This window comes from Saccopteryx leptura, chromosome 5 (assembly GCF_036850995.1).
Source record: "Saccopteryx leptura isolate mSacLep1 chromosome 5, mSacLep1_pri_phased_curated, whole genome shotgun sequence".
Classification (NCBI taxonomy): domain Eukaryota; kingdom Metazoa; phylum Chordata; class Mammalia; order Chiroptera; family Emballonuridae; genus Saccopteryx; species Saccopteryx leptura.
The window spans coordinates 89039644-89056884 of NC_089507.1; the positions used below are offsets into that span (position 1 = coordinate 89039644).

The following is a 17241-nucleotide window of genomic DNA, read 5'->3' on the forward strand; positions in this document are numbered from 1 at the left end:
GTATGTAGATCCTATGAAGGCAAGAGTGTGCTCTCTGATTCACAACAAGCTCTTAGCCCTGTGCCTGGTACCCAGTGGATGCCCACATTCTTGATTGATTGCATTAGCATGTGGATGGATTGGGGGGGGGGGCGGGTGGATGAAAAGATGCTAGAGGAATTGTGTGGTTAAATTTCTCTTATCCTTTTTCATCTCTAAAACTATACCATTCAAATGCTGAGAATTAATAGTCCAACTATAGAGAATAGTTATATGTATTTGTTTGTATGAAATATATATGTATTTAAGTTGACTATTAGTCAAAATATGATACAGGGGAGGATAATTAAGAGAATCTTGTATCAGCATCTATCCTGGTTATACTTGTGATTTGGGGCATGGCTAGTCATTTATTTTAATTAACATTTTCTGCATTGATCACACTAGCTCTCTGGATCAAAGACTATGTTCAGATTACACAAATACATTTCATTGTTATAGCCCCATATTTAACAACAGGCATAAAGGCTTTGTTCAGTCCTCTGAGCAGTCTAAGTACAAATAACAGACGTGGTTGCTCTGGGCTAGGGCTTGTGCATGTGTTCTCATAGAACTCTCTTTTAATTCAATGTTTTAGATAAGTCATTTTTTTCATAATAGGAATTCTTTTTACAAACGATCTTAAAAACTTAGAATTGCAAAAGACAAAACAAACCAACAAAGGAGAAAATATCACTTTCCTTTCCAATAATCAGATTACCACTATTAGCATATTGGTGTATTTTTTACCATTCTTTTTCCTAGTGCAGAGTTTTGGGTTCGTTCATTTGGTTTTCTTGTGCGTAGTTGAGATCATACTGCTTGCTTTCCCCTATTGCTCATTTCCCTTGGTATTTTCCCGTAAACTGTGAAGTATCCTGGGGAATGGGTAGTGTACCTTTCTTTGGCACAGCAGTGGGACGCTGTTAGGGACGCATCCTGGTGTGTGAGGGAGGAGGGGGGACACAGGCTGTGGCGGAGCTACAGGGCAGAGCACACAACAAGGTGAGAACTAGCAGCTGCTGCACTTCAGGTCTCTAAATTCCTTAGACTGTTTCCCAGTGTATTGAAATAAAGGTGTATGTATCATCCGCTGCTGAATTAAATAGTTCTTGGAAACCTAGTGCTTAAAATACTAATGAACCATCCGACACTTTGCAGGTTGTTAGGTGACTAATTCTTTGTGTCACTGTTTTCCGAATGTGTGATCCCGTTGCTTCCTTTCTCTTCTGCCTGCCCAGCCACTTTCTCTGTTTCTCAACGTCCTCCGGCCACTGTGAACGCCTTCTCTGTCCTGAGCTCTGGCTTTGTGCTTGGGGCCTGAACTGCTCCCTCCTCCCCACCCATCACTTTGCTTGGAAGGTTCCATGTTCTTCCTCTCTCCATCCAAACAGTGCTCCCTCAGAGAGGACCTCCATGATCGTTCTTGGTAAAACGGGCCCCTGCACCAGGAAAGCTGGGGGGCAGTGCTCCCCTGTTCACCAAGACTCTGTTTACCATCTGACAGTTTTTCATCTGGAAAAAAGGGAGCTGACAAACTGTCCTAATGCCCCTAAGCTATGCTACCTTTAAGATTTGAGCTATTCCAATTCAGAGATAATTTGTGTAAGTTACAACAAGATGAAGGGAACAAAAAATGAGGATTCCAGCGAAAAACTTTCTCTGTCATAAGAAAGTAAGCATGCTTGCCTACAATTTTGTAGTATTTCTAATAGATAAAAGGCAATCTCCCTCTCAGAGTCCCAGACAAAGCTATAATTGGATGTCATTGCTGTCAGTCATCTGGAGGTAAAAAGAGGGAGGACATTTCCCTCACCCCCGGAGCACCTGTGATCTGGTTGTGTCCCTAGAGCTTGTATAGAACTAGCTTCTCTTTTATTCCTCACAGGCTAGGTATGTGAGAGCATGCGGGGGGGGGGGGGGGAGGGGGCTTTAACTTTGGACTTTTGAAACAAACAGGAAAAAAATTCAAAGCAATAAGCTTAAACAAAATCAGTATAAATATTATGGGATTGTTAATTTAAAAAATTCTTGCTAAAGCCTGACCAGGCGGTGGCGCAGTGGATAGAGCATTGGACTGGGATGTGGAAGGACCCAGGTTCGAGACCCCGAGGTCGCCAGCTTGAGTGCGGGCTCATCTGGTGTAATGAAAAGCTCACCAGCTTGGACCCAAGGTCACTGGCTCGAGCAAGGGGTTACTCGGTCTGCTGAAGGCCCCCAGTCAAGGCACATATGAGAAAGCAATCAATGAACAACTAAGGTGTCGCAATGCACAACGAAAAACTAATAATTGATGCTTCTCATCTCTCAGTTCCTGTCTGTCTGTCCCTGTCTATTCCTCTCTCTGACTCTCTCTCTGTCTCTATAAAAAAAAACAAAAAAAAATTCTTGCTAAAAAGAATAGGAACATTATCAAGAAATAATCTTTTTGACTAATGTCTGTTCCTTGGTGTTCTACATCTTTCACTACTTGCCTTATAAAAATAGAGCTAATTAAAGTTTTGTCAAAGAAAAGGGAGTATACTCCCTAGTCTCTGGCCAAGAATTCCCCTCCTCCACCACCACCATTCCCACACTCCCCTTCCCGCCCGAGTTACTCTGCTGTCAACTGGTGTTCTCCTTCCTCGTTGATCTTTAAGTTATGCGTGCCTCTCCCATTAGAGTGCTGGCTCCGTGAGGGCCAGGTCCTTGTTGGTCTTGTTCACCCCTTTCACCTGGTCTCCTTGGCCTCCCACAGTGCTTGGCAGATGGTGGTAATCAAATATACATTAACGGAATAAAAACCGAATGATTTAAGTGAATCCATTTTTTTAAAAAGTAGATACTTTAGCTCTGTCTCACTTGTTTCAATGAGGAAAACGGCTCACAGAGAGCATGGGTTTCTTGACAAGATCTTCACATTTGTTCAGTAAACGCTGAGTGCTTGTCACCAGGTGACGCCCTGGAAATGCCACACGAAAAAGACATGGTTGATGCCCTCCAGGACTTCAGAGACTAGCAGAGGGGCAGTCAACAAAAAAGTGGAATAGAGGTGTGGAAACAGGAGTCTATGAACTACAAGTGAAGAGTTTAAATCTCCTGGAGTGCAGAGTTTTCACCCGGGCAGTTATATCACACTGGGCAGTGAACAAAGAGGGGAAGTGCATGGGTTAATCAGCAGGAAGAGCATCCCCAGCTGGGGACAGGGTCTGAGGCTGAAAATGAATGATGTTTGGGCACTTTAGGGGGCGGGAGGGTGTGGTTACTGCACTGAGGCCTTTGGATTTGATCTTAAGGAGCCAGGGCACCTGCATAAGAAAGGCAGGCCCTGGTGAGAACGCCAGATTAGCATGCACCACTGTGCAGAGCTCACTGGAGGGGAGTTAATGCTGTGGTTAGAAAAACCAAACCCCTCACTGAAATGGCAGGCATTTTAGTTAAAACATCCTTTATCTAGAGTGCACAGTGTATCTTTCCTAGAAACAAATTTTTGAACTTCATAGAGATGAATATTTTACTAGAAATTGGTAGTTCTCTTAAAATGCACTTTCCAAATGAAGAACTTTCTTTCTTTCTTTTTTTTTTTTTTTTTTTTTTTTTGCATTTTTCCAAAGCTGGAAACAGGGAGGCAGTCAGACAGACTCCCGCATGCGCCCAACCGGGATCCACCCGACATGCCCACCAGGGGGCAATGCTCTTGGGGCATCGCTCTGTTGCATCCAGAGCCATTCTAGTGCCTGAGGCAGAGACCACAGAGCCATCCTCAGCGCTTGGGCCATCTTTGCTCCAATGGAGCCTCAGCTGCGGGAGGGGAAGAGAGAGACAGAGAGGAAGGAGAGGGGGAGGGGTGGAGAAGCAGATGGGCGCTTCTCCTGTGTGCCCTGGCCGGGAATTGAACCCGGGACTCCCTCACGCCAGGCCGACGCTCTACCACTGAGCCAACTGACCAGGGCTGATGAAGAACTTTTAATGTATTTTTATGTTGAACTCTAGAAACTTTTGAAAACTACTGTCTATTTCTGTCCAGATAAATGATGCGATGTAGATCAGTGCAGACTTCCTGATTCTCATGTGAAGTGTACTTGAATATGTTGGATTCTGCCACATGAGGCAATGGCAGGTCTTGCTCCTGGCCCCTTGTTAAAGGTAATGCCTCGAATCGAAACCTCATCAAAACAAAACAAATCACCTCTCTCTCTTGCAGTTCCTCGGCACCCTTCAAATGATTTGTTTGAAATATTTGAAATTGAAAGAGGAGTCAGTGCAGACGATGAAGCAAAGGATGATCCAGGTAGAGACTTCTATTCTCAGTACCGTTATAATGACATTTCACCATTTGTCTCCATTTCATGAAATAACTTTTAAATTGTAGATTGTTAGGTTACATCTGGGAATATTGTAGAGCCTTTTTTAAAAATTATTTTACAACTTGGTTTCCTCTACAGTTAAATCAGTTGGGCACAAATAAGTGAGTCATCATTATCTTTTAAAAGTGTATTAAAGCAGTCTTTAATATAAACTATGAGGAGGAAATCATATTTCATAAGTGATGATGTAGCAAGGTCATAGTTTGACAAAGTTGGTGTGCTGTGTTTTTACAGCTGAGCACACAGGCACGGTTGTGCTGAGAAAGGATTCACGTGGTTTCCTTTTGATCTCCTGGAGAGAAGTCCTGGTGGGTTGGTGGGCTAGTTAAGAGCGGGTAGGAGGGAACACTTGTACAGATAATCTTGTTAACAATGTATTGTTAGTTTGTGGTTTACTTGTCTTTCTGGTCATTTCCCTGCAGGTGTCCTGATACACAGCTGCAATTTTGACCATGGGCTTTGTGGATGGATCAGGGAAAAAGACAATGACTTGCACTGGGAACCGGTGAGGGACCCGGCAGGTAATACCAGTTATCTAACTCTAGGACACATTTCAGTGTGGTCCTATTGGAAGACCCTAGGTCCGCTAGGCAGGTGTACTGGAACGGATCTCTGTGTTTTCCAAAGAAAGAGGGCCAAGGAGACCTTGTCACACATTCATATTCCATTTTTTAAGTGATTCGTATTCTATTTTTTAAGTGTTAGCTATCAAGTAGAATTATATTATGGGAAGACAAGCAGTTCATTAAAAGGCCAGCTACTCCTCCTCAAAAAGCTTGGTAAATAAAGCACGTGGGCTTATTCTGACCTGTAATTTTCAGTTTACTTGTGCCCCGTTCCCAAACGTGAAAGAGGCACATCAGCCATGGCAGTAGTGCCTGCTTGTTTGCCCAATCCTGTCTTTTTTTTTTTTCAAGACTTGAGACATAGTTGGAGGCTGAAATTTCTGTGAAGTTGTGAATACCTCTTTGATAAAAATTTCATTCTAACTTGGATACTAGAGCTGTTAGGTCAAATGTTGAGAGGATCCAAATTAGTTATAAATTACCACTACTTACCGTATTTCCCCATGTATAAGACACACCCTTTTCCAAAAAAATTTGGGGATCTAAAAACTGGGTGCGTCTTATACAGTTGTGGCATTTCCAATGCCATAGATGGAACGGAGGACGAGACAATATATGAAGACAGTGATTTGCCATCAGACATGGATGAGGACAAGCTAACGGATGGGAGTTTTGACAGTGATAAGGGGTTGTATGAATTTTATGATGAATAAAACTTGAGTTCAATAACTTTATGTAATATTTTTTTTTATTTTATTTTTTATTTTATTTTTTTATTTTATTTTATTTATTCATTTTTAGAGAGGAGAGAGAGAGGGAGAGAGAGAGAGAGAGAGGGAGAGAGAGGAGGGGGGAGGAGCTGGAAGCATCAACTCCCATATGTGCCTTGACCAGGCAAACCCAGGGTTTCGATCCGGCGACCTCAGCATTTCCAGGTCGACGCTTTATCCACTGCGCCACCACAGGTCAGGCTGTAATATTTTTTTTTCAAATTTCAGGCCCCAAAATTAAGGTACATCTTTTACATGGGAGCATCTTATACATGGGGAAATATGACATTCCACTAAAGAATAGTCTTAGTAAGGTGGATTTAGACTTAGTTCCTTGCAAAATTAATAGGCTTTTAAATTACACATATCCTGTGAATGTCACATTTTAGTACTCTAGTACTTACAAGATGTTTTGTCATCTTGTTCCTGGAAGCAAAGCTGCAGACTGTTGGTTTTTTCCTCCCCTCAGTAATTAAATCTTTTATGGATGATGTCAACTCAATGAAAGGATGAGGAGTTTGGTTTATTTTTTTTTCCCTTTTTATATTCCTGATTCTAGATTTAGGGACGAAAGAGACAAGATGTGAAGAAGAAGTATATTGTTAACTAAAAAGTATGTTGTTAATTAAAAGCCTAGTTCTTAAATACCAACCCAGGTATTATATAGAAGAACACAGAACACACACAAGTTAACTTGAGGTGGGATATGCTCTGTTAAACCAGTTATTCTCAAACTTCAGCATTTGCACAAATCAGCTAGGGCCTTGTTAAAGTGTAGGTTTTGATGCATTCCTAGCAAGCTCCTTGGGGATACCAGTGATGCTAATCCTTGATGCACAGTTGAAGTGGCAAGGTACTAAAATATTAGTCCAAAATATTTCATTTAGATCCCCTAAGATTGAAAGACTAGATATCTTAAAACTAAAACTTTGAGAGAAACTTTAAAAATGAATATTCTATATATTCAAATGGGTTTTTAAGACTTCTTTTAGCTACAAGATAATTTTTCACAACATGAGTGCAGCACACGGAGCAGTCCTTCTCATTCCTGCTCTCCTGTTAGTGTTCTCAGTCACTGAAGACGAACTCTGAGCAAGACACTATTATTATTTTATATTTTAAAATTTTACTTTTCAACTACAATTGGCATTCAATATTATTTTACATTAGCTTCAGGCGTACAGAACAGTGGTAGACAATTATATCATTTACTAAGTGATCACCCCAATAATTCAAGTATTCAGCTAGTGCCACATCACACATGGTTATTATTGACTGTATTTCCTATACTGTGCTTTATATCCTGGGACTATTAGGACATTATTATTTATTAATGTCACAAGTATCTGTGAATTAGAAACCAACATTTATTTAATACCTACTATGGTCCTGAGTCATTTATCTCATTAATTTTTTTTAATATCCTCTTATCCACCCTGAAGCCGGTAATATTGTTTTTATTTCACAGAAGAAATACTGAGGTCCAAAGTTTAAATAAATTTCCTAAGACCACAGAGCAAAAGAAGGGACTTCACGTCCAGACCTCTCTGTGCTGCGCATGCAGCCTCTGGGGCCACTCGGAGTTCAGAGCGTGTGCTCTGTTCCCGGGTCTCCACTGTACCGCAGCCTGGCCTCGGTCTCCTGTGGCAGTGCGCATGCCCCGATTAGATTAGCAGAGTGCAGGCCCATGCACCTGGCTGCCCACTGACCTGGAGCAGCGCTGCAGAATGAAGGAGCGTTAGCTGCCGAGCGTGTTCGTGGCCGTAGTGAATATCGCTTTCAAGCAAGGTTCACTCGAGATAGTAATTCATGCTAAGTAAACTCAAAAGAATTTTTTATCCATCTATGTAGATAGTCTCTGTAGATAGTAAAACACTTGCCCTTTAGAATTTAAGAACTTTATAATAGAACCAATTTAGTACTTTTCAAGTTTTTATTACTGATTTCATACATAAATGTATAAATTTGTTGTGACACAAATTCCACTTGCCCTCTGAGGGAAAAATAAGAAGAGGATTGGAAATTAAAATTGCAGGCAAAAACGTTGGAAGTGGTGATTTGGTTGTCATAGTGCAGAACCCATGGGAAGGAAGTGGTGGCGGCTGGCTGTGGGGTGCTCCTCTGGGACCTGGGGGGCCTGGATGCTGGACTTGGATATTGAAGGCACGCTACCCAAACTAGATGGCTCTAAGCCAGAGGAGACAGTGACTGTGCTGACACAACCAGCTCCACAACATTAGCACAGCGGGTCTCTTTTAAGGGGTGCGATCTAATGCAGATGAATACGTGGTCTAGAACCCATTACACAGCTGTGGGGGGTGGGCAGGGGGCGAAGTGCCTTAGCAGGAAGTGCGAAAGACTTTTAGAGTTTTAACAGGTAATGAAATCAGTGAGTGAACCCTGTGTTGTTGCTGCCAAAAAGCTGGCTCAGTTTGCTAGAAATATGCTATTTTTTTCAGACTGGAAAATCCACTTTGGTGGGCTCTTTCTGGTCTGAGAAGAATAGAGATAAGTATAGGTCACTCAGCACGACCTGGACAGAGAGGTGTCTCAAAGCCTGTGGAAAAATGGGGAGAAACCAGAGCGTTTAGCCTGCAGAAGAAATAGTAGAACAGGGCTGCTTTTCGATACTTGATTTACAGCACCTATCACCATTGCTCTGTGACCACAGCGGGATGGAAGTCACATCACCAGGTGAAAATTACAGAGAGATGGATTTTGGCTCACTCTCAGACAGAAATTCCCAGCAGTCAGAGCTGTCTAAAAAGAGCTCAGACTGACATCGAAGTAAGGAGCTCTCTGTCAGTGGAGGCATTTGACTGGGTCACATATGGCAAGGTATTATTTTGAGCACTGGATAAGCATTGGTTAGAAAACCTCTTACCCTGGCTCTGAGAGCCTCTGACTCAGAATGGAATGCCCCAGGTAATCCCAAGGAGACGGGCGAGCCAGCAGGGTTGCAGTGTGGAAAATGGGTAGGAAGACGGAAAGGGGAGCAGAGTTGAAGAGTGCATGGCACGTATCAAGGTGGAATTGCAGGTGGCCTTTCTAGGGTGTGTTGGGGAATTCTAATCACATACTGATGGAAAAATACTAAGAAATTTTCTGATAAAAAAAATGCCTATTTTTCTTCTAGGATGTTTAGGTGAGGTTGTGTATGTATAAATATAAGCAAGTTAATGAATTATATCTGCATATTATCTAATTACCAAGTTCCTTGTTTAGTTGTTTCTATCTAGATTATACCATTTATAAAGAAACATATGTTTGGATTTCACAGTTACGACTGATTTTAATGTGCATTTCTTATCCAAGATCCAGATATACAGATATTCTTATATGCTAATATTTTCAAGAAAAAAAACCCTCAATTAAATAAACTTACAGCTTTGAGAAACAGCTGTAAAATAATTGCATTTGCTTGCTGCCCTTCGTGGTGCTCACTGGGTTTTGTTTATCACATTCGATCTGAAACTTAGTTGTCAGATACTGAAGTTAATATATTCCTCTAAGGAATAGAAAGTTGTGCTGCGGGCAGCTGTGGTGACTCACTGCAGGCATGTGGCTGTGGCCCTGGAGACACACCCTTCTGGAGATGTCAAGGCTGGATCTGGGCCCTTTTCCTGGAACCCGATCACTGGGGATCAAGGGTTAAGGCAACTGACTCAGTGCTCTGTCTGCTACTCCTAGCTACAAGGAATTCACAAATACATAACAAGTATGCTAGCGTGTACATACAAGTGCATCTGTTGCAGCTTAAAAAAATTATTTTGAAAACAGTTATGAATGGAAAAATAAATCAACAGTAAAGATAAAGGCTGCCTTCCACCCCTGGCTCCCAGCTGCCCTCCTAGCCACAACCAGGTTCTTGGTTATCTCCCCAGAGATATGTTTGTTCCTACAGCAGCAAAGCACCCTCTAATGCACCTTTCTTTTGTCACTTAAGGGCATTATCTTAAGAGTTAACATGAAGAACAAGGATGTTAAAGCCAGAATGCCAGCACCACAGCTGACTAGCCTGGACATTGAGCAAGTCACTTAAATGGGGGGAATCAGTAGAATCTATTTAACATATGTAAAGCATTTAACGCAGTGCCTGTTCCAGAGTTACCATTTAAATAATAGTGGCCATTGTTGGTGAAGATTGCCCTATACCATTACATACAGACCATCCTCATTCCTTTTTTTCCCATTGATTTGAGATGGAGAGAGGAGAAGAGAGAGAGAACCATCAACTTGTTGTTCCACTTTTGTTCCATTTAGTTGTGCATTCATTGGTTGCTTCTCATATGTGCCTTGACTGGGGATCAACCTGAAACCTTGGCATGCTGGGACAATGCTCTATCCACTTAACAACCCAGCCAGAGACAGAACACTCTCATTGTTATTAATGACTGTTACATCATTATTCTTTAGATGCCCCCTTGTGTTTAACCAGCCATCCACTGATGAGCATTTCAGTTGTTTCCAGTGAAAACCTTATACACATATCATTTCATATATGTTTGAACATATCTATAGGATAAATTCCTAGATGTGGAATACTGAATCAAAGGCAACTACATTTTGAATTTTGATAGATTTTACAATTAGTTATAGCAATTTAAACTCCCACAAACAGTATTTAAGGACCATCCCCAAAATGGATCTTTTAAAATCTTTATCAAGTTTATAGGTAAAAAACCATCTCATTTTAATTTTATTTTATTATGAAAATTTGACCATGTTTTCACATTTTAAAAGTCACTTTTTCCTGAGATGATTTTTTCCCTTTTGTGTTATTGATTTGTAAGTTCTTGATGTAAAAAGGAAACAGTCTCTTCATGTGTTGCAAATGTTTAAATTTTTTTGCTTCTTTTTACTTTATAGTATTATCTTAGAGTAAATATTTAGAAACCACTTCAATGTTCTTCAGTAAAAAATTGGCTGCATAATTAACAGATTACCTGAAGCTATGAAAAACGTCTGTATTTGTTGACATAGAAAAATGTCGTATTTATGAAAAATAATATATTTATGAAAAGACAAATTATAATCCTGAAAAAATGTTCATACAGCAGCTCTATTAAGTAAGAGCAACTCTAGTCTCATTGATCATGTTTTTCCATGTAGAGTTTTAAATACCTGCACAAAGGGATTATTTGACTCTTGGTAGGATGCCTTGGTTTGTTAGGCTGTCTTCTCTTCAGGCAGCGTCTGGCAGAGTGATACCAGTGTACATTCCACAGGGATTTAAGATAATCCTTGTTTTCTAAAAACTTCCAGGTTAACTGTAATAACCTTATATCTTAGTCTCAAGCAAAATACCTGTGATGATTCAAAAGCTGGCTTATAGGGAGACATTTAAAGTCCACCTAAATATCTTGGACAAAATACCATTTGGATTAATTTTGGGGGAAGGGAGAAAAGGAGGTGGTGGGACGAGGATAAGAATTGTGGTAAGGCCCTGTTTCTTTGCAGCTTTTCTTTTTTCTGTTTTCTTAGAACATCATTTATTCAACAGAAGGCATTAAACTCCTTCCATATGCTAGCAATGTAATGAGGTGGTTGTGAGAATAGTTGGTTCTGACATCACAGAGTTCCCCGCTCCCAGGGGAGAGAAACTGCAAACCAGTGATTCCAATCCGAGGGCAGCAGGTGTTGAATGGGGGTCAGGCAGTTCTGAACTCAAACATTTACTCTGCCGCTCACGGGGTGACACCTTTGGTGACCTCACCTCTCAAAGCCTTAACTCTGTATCTGCAAAACAGTCCTCTACTTCACAGGCTGTTAGCAGGCTTCATGATACGCCCCCCATGGGGCACCCAGCACAGCCCCACTCAGAACAAATGCCCAGCAATCACCTCTTTGGTCCTGTGACTGCTCAGAGCGCCTGGAGGAGAAGTCCCTTGAAGAGCAGGAGGATATTCCGAACCTGTTGTGACTGATACAGATTAAGTATAAGAAAAAAAAAAAAGCTTGTCTTTTCATTGAAAAATAAGTGAGTTTTCTACCAAAACCGATAGGTGTGTTCAGCATTGCAAACACATTTTCCTGTGCATAAATCAGCGTTGAAACAGCGTGTTTTTCAGTTGGCTACAGTAAGACAGCCTCAGAGCAATGTCAGTTGTACTTGGATTGAGTTTCAAGATACTACTTGCAACTTTCTTCCCTCACTTGAGAAACAGCTTTCCCCCAGCTCAAAAAAATTTCCCCTTAATTTCAGTTTCTCTGTCTATGGGGAAGGCAAACTTTATAAGCGCAAGAGATCTGAAGACAAAGTGACAGTTTTAGTTAACATTTTGTGTTCATGTATATGTACTCAGAAATTTATCTCTGATATTATTGTAATATAAAAAACATTGTAAACTACTTAGGTTTAAATAAAATTAAGGCCCCAGGAAACTGGACAGTTTCCGGGGGAGGAGCTGCATCTTCCTGGGGGGAGGCACCTCCAGGGTGAGCAGCATAGCAAGCCCTGGCGTTTTTAAAGGACTGTGTTCTCTTTAGAGTTTAAAAATAAAACGTAGAGAGAGTAAAAAACAGATTTAGTACCCTTTAAACCACCATCTGCTCCACTGCCTAGAGGTTAATTATCCACATAGAAAATTCTCCCTGGCGACATCGAGGCAGCCGCCAAATCAGCCAGCCAGCTTGACAACATAATCATCAGTCTGTGAGCATCAGGAGGCGGTGAGCGCGTGCGTTTGTGCATGCCTGGGTACGTCTGATCGTATTCCACCGGAAGGTTCGCAGTGTTAGCGTTCCTAATTATCGTGTGTCCTCGGTAGAACTTGTACTCTCTGTGAGTACGATGAGCAAGTGTTTTCTGTAAACACAAACCCATGGAATTTGAGATAGGCCTAGAAATAAGTCACATTTTTCTCAAGAAACCTGGAATTCTTTACAAGTGACTGTCACAGTTTGAAGTTTATTATACTCAGTAAATCCTGCCCGTACTGTTTGTGCTGGAAGGGACTTTGGGGCGCGCTCACACGGCCCTGCTTTTCCCATTGCAGGTGGACAGTATCTGACCGTCTCGGCAGCCAAGGGCCCAGGGGGAAAAGCTGCTCGCTTGGTGCTCCCGCTCGGCCACCTCAGGCATTCAGGGGACCTGTGCCTGTCGTTCAGGCACAAGGTGACTGGGCTGCACTCCGGCACGCTCCAGGTGTTTGTGAGGAAACACGGTGCCCACGGAGCAGCCCTGTGGGGAAGAAATGGTGGCCATGGCTGGAGGCAAACCCAGATCACCCTGCGAGGGGCTGACGTCAAGAGCGTAAGTAGAACTGCGAGGATGCCGATGGGAGGCTTTCCTTTCATAGGAGAACTCTGGGGTCTGAATGGGAAGAAGCCTTGTTAACTTCATTAGCTCAGACAGAGGTTTGTGTTTTTTTCTGGGCATGACAACTCCATTCCCTACCTCTTTTTTTAAATCGCTTTTTGCTTCTTCATACACTCTTCCTTATAACCCTTGACCACTACCGTTCTTCCCACCCCAAAGTAGATCCCCTACTTTCATCAAAAAATAGTTATTAATTGAAAAAGTAAAAATGTAAATTAAGACAAACTTCAGACGGCAGGAGTGGAAAGCTTAACTGTTCCTGCTTTTCATTTCATTCCTATACTTCAAACTCTGACCACCACGAGTTACCCTAAAGTATTCTTTTTCCCCCCAAGATATTTCTTTAAAGGCTGTTTTCTGCCCTTTGTCTCACAGATTATAGCTTAGTAGCTTGGATGAGGCCTGAATAGAAGGCATCTTGTTCTGTTCAGGACAGGATGTGGGAAAAGCTTTGACTGAATATGTAAGTTTTATCTTAAGTAATCAAGTCAAATGTAGTAAGGTGATCTGTAATTCCTCACCGAGCTATTGAATGCATTTGGAAAAAGTGTCATCTTTATGTTGATGCTTATAAAGCTTACTATTAGAAGATTCTTCATCTATACCTACAGGTATAGTTATTTTAAAAAATTCTTTTAGAAAGAAAATGTAGACTACATTAATACAGCTTTTATCAGAGTCTTGAATTTTATTTTCTGATTTTTTTCTTAATAAAGCAAGGATGCTATGAAAGATGAACTACAAGAATAGTGGACATTGTTAGTCTTTACATAAGTAAAACATCAGTGTGATTGGATTATGGAGTTTGATTCTCTTATCTTTTGCAACAAAGCTGTGTGAACCCCATGGAGGAACTGGCAAGCCTCAAGAGGCAGGCTGCTGACTGTGGTCCTGGCTCCAAATTTCTGCACCTTTACAGTCATTCACCACACTCTCTGTTACTTCTGACTTTGGCAATCTTTGACAGAATGGTCGCATCATTAAGCATTCCTAAATTGTGGTAAATCTAAGGTTAGAATGGCTTTTAAAGGTACCAGACTCTGAGTAACAGAGCATGATTAACAGTTTACTGGTGATTTAAGTTTGTACCAGAAGGCAAGCCTCAGGTGATACTGTTCTCTGGTCTTTCCTTCTGTTAAGTAAGTTTACGGTTTAGTTTGGGGGGGGGGCAGTTTGCCTTTATTTTGCTAACTGAGTAGGCATCCAGAAGAGCAGAAGAGGCTTGACCAGTGTGTGCGTTCTCTCCCTAGGTCATCTTCAAAGGTGAAAAAAAGCGTGGTCACACTGGGGAGATTGGATTGGATGATGTGAGCTTGAGAAAAGGCCCCTGCTCTGAAGAACACGAGCAACTCCACAACTAGCGGGGAACTCCTGTGTGACTCCCTCATCTTTTCTAATCTTCACCTCCCATCCTCGCTTCCCTTTCGCCAGGCGTAGGAGAAGAGTGGGTCATGGGTCAGAAAAAATCTGGTTGTTGACCCACATCTTGTTGGCCTGCTTTTAGTGCAATCCCAGTGAGCAGTGACACTCTCCTTGAAATGGGAGGGGCATCTGTAGACATATGCAAGCCATCTTTGGGTGTTACCCTCCATCCTGTGGCTCTTGAGGAACTGGCCTTCAGTGTGTGTGACCTATGCCATCCTTCACCCTGGTTACAAGGTGTTCCTTGTACCAATTATGGAAGACGTTTTCAAAAGAAATTTGTGCACATGGCCGTTCTGTTATCTGTTCAGTGTTGTACTATGAGTAGTAGTGGCTTCCCCTAAGGTATGTTGTACAATGTGCTTGTGAACTTTGTTTTTCACTGTTGGTTCAGGACTGATCTGAACTCTCTTACTGCCATTCACTTTTAAAAAAGAAAGTTGTGTAACATATCAAAATGCATTTATTCTTTTTATCTGTATTTTTCTTTTAAAGACAATTATGTAAAGTGGGCACGTAATCCCTTGTTAGTAGTATTGTGTTTTGTGTAAATGTGCTATTGATATTGAGTAGTTATGTGTTCCTACTATTTACAGACTCTAGTTGCAAGGGAAAGGCAGCTTGTGATCTCTTGAATTAAAAAAATACTCAGTGAGATGTTATCCAGTTCTATGACCTTATATTGACAGCAAGAGAAATTTGGAAGAGGTGTCAGGTTGTGGTAGCTGAGGGATGAATATTTTAATGACCTTGAATTTGATTCCTACGAAGGATAGTAAACCATTTATGGAGACGAGAAGCTCTGGTTACATTTTAAAACCAACAGCTTTGACCATGATGGACATGGTTCTGTCTGGTAATCTGTAAGAAGCTTGATGAAATTTCTGGCTGTTTCAGAGGGAAGATTGTGTTTGAGGAAGCAGGGTGAGGAGGAGCAGGGGAGCAGCTCTGTTGGGAACAGACTGTCAACTATTTTAAATCAGCATAAATGTATACAGGTCTAGCTCATAACTTATGTGCTATCATGTCAGGATGGGATAGGAAGCAAGTCCTGTGCTTTGAGGCATTGAATTTGTTGAAATCGGATTCAGTTACACACTAGAGAAACGGGACAAGATTGGAATTCTAAGATCTAAGAACTTTCAACTAATATATTTCCTCCTTACATATTTTAACTTTATATTCAAAAATATATAACTTTTAAAATATAACTTACTACTGAGGATTTCCCTCATTTCTGAGTAAGTAATCAAAATATTTTCTGCTGTTTTTGCCAGGAATCACAAAGATGATTAAAGGGTTGGGAAAAAAGATCTATGATGAGAAATTAAAGGAACTGGGATTATCCGGCCTGGAGAAGAGAAGAATGAGGGGCAAATCATTGCTGGTTTTTAAGTGTATGAAGGGCTGGTACAGAAAGGATGGTGACCAGCTGTTCTCCACATGCACTAAGAATAGAACAAGAGGAAACAGGCTTACACTGGAGTATGAGGGAGCCTTTTCTGGCAGGGACAGTTGTTAAATAGAATCCCTTATGAAGAAGTGTGACTTTGTCTCTCTCTTTTGGCTTTTTGAAAATTAGATAAAAATTTGCCTATTTAAGGTAGCTTAAGATGTTCAACGTAGAGTAACAGATTACAGAATCTCTCAAAAGATGTTGTGATCATATTACTGTGCAATGAAAGTCTCCAGAACTAAGTAGATGGACTAGGCCAGAGTTTAAATCAGGCATTTCCCTCTTCGGCTCCTAATGAGGAGTCAAAAGGGGGAGGTCTTCCAAATGCTGGGCTCACCAAAATGTCTCTCCCTTTATGGCAAACCTAGCAGTATTAAAACAAACAAAAAAATTAAAATAAACACACTTTATAAATATATATATATATTTATTCCAAAAAGAGTATAATGGACAGATGTTTTAGTATCTCAACGGCCTATTGTAATGGTGTTTGTTTTTCTTCTTCTTTAATAAGGTATAACCCTTTCACTTGCTCAATGGCTGAGACTTAAGACTTTTAAAGAGACCATAACAAAGAACACAGTTTACAGAGACTTTTAACTGGTGCATTTTCTCTGCATTGTGTGCGACAACCTAACTTGGCTACTGATAGAACGCTGTGCCTGACACAGCTGACAGTGCCCCCCTGCTTTCCCCCACCGCGGTATAATTCACTTTCTCTTATCAGGTCAATCTCCCAAGTTCCACAGTGGTAATGCTTTTTGAACAATAGATATAATAATATATCTTTTGTCATTTAACGTTGTGGAGGCAGGGCAGGAGGGGAGTATAAATTAGTGAGCCTTTGAGTAGGAGCCAGAAAACATGGCCTTAGAGCCCCTTTTAATGATTCTTTTCCTTTTTGGTCATATAACTGCACAGTTGAAGATAAAAGGGGACAATTGAAATTTTCACTTTTAGGTGCCAATAATATGTTGCACTAAACTGATGGAAGAAGTTATCCAAAGTACTGTATGATATCTTGTCTATTATTTAATGTTTTCTAAAGTGAAAGATGTTAGTGGTTTTCCAAACAACCAAATAAAAAGAATTTTGTAAATAAAAACACTGTTAATAACACCAGTTGTCTATTTCTTGTTGTTTTGAGGTTTTTTTAATTGAAGAATATTTACTGTGTGCATGACTCGGGGAAAAGATAGTACCCACATTATCCTGCTTCCTAGGTTATAAAATCTGAGCTATTTATTCAGCATGGACAGGGAAAGAGATCAGATCATGTAACACATATCATACCTTAGCAAATTGCTTTAGTTTTCTTACATCTTACTTATAAATATTTGTC

General features: G+C 40.9%; 1 protein-coding gene across 4 annotated transcripts in view; it reads left to right on the plus strand.

The window, feature by feature from the left end:
• Nucleotides 1-17008, plus strand: part of NPNT (nephronectin) — an 81178-nt gene extending 64170 nt beyond the window's left edge. For all 4 annotated transcript variants that reach the window (XM_066385018.1, XM_066385019.1, XM_066385020.1 and 1 more), the window contains 4 exons: nucleotides 4202-4288; nucleotides 4787-4885; nucleotides 12699-12955; nucleotides 14272-17008. In XM_066385018.1, coding sequence (XP_066241115.1) covers nucleotides 4202-4288; nucleotides 4787-4885; nucleotides 12699-12955; nucleotides 14272-14382 — 554 coding nt within the window. In that variant the 3' untranslated portion in view covers nucleotides 14383-17008. The remainder of the gene's footprint in view (nucleotides 1-4201; nucleotides 4289-4786; nucleotides 4886-12698; nucleotides 12956-14271) is intronic.
• Nucleotides 17009-17241: the final 233 nt, after the last annotated feature.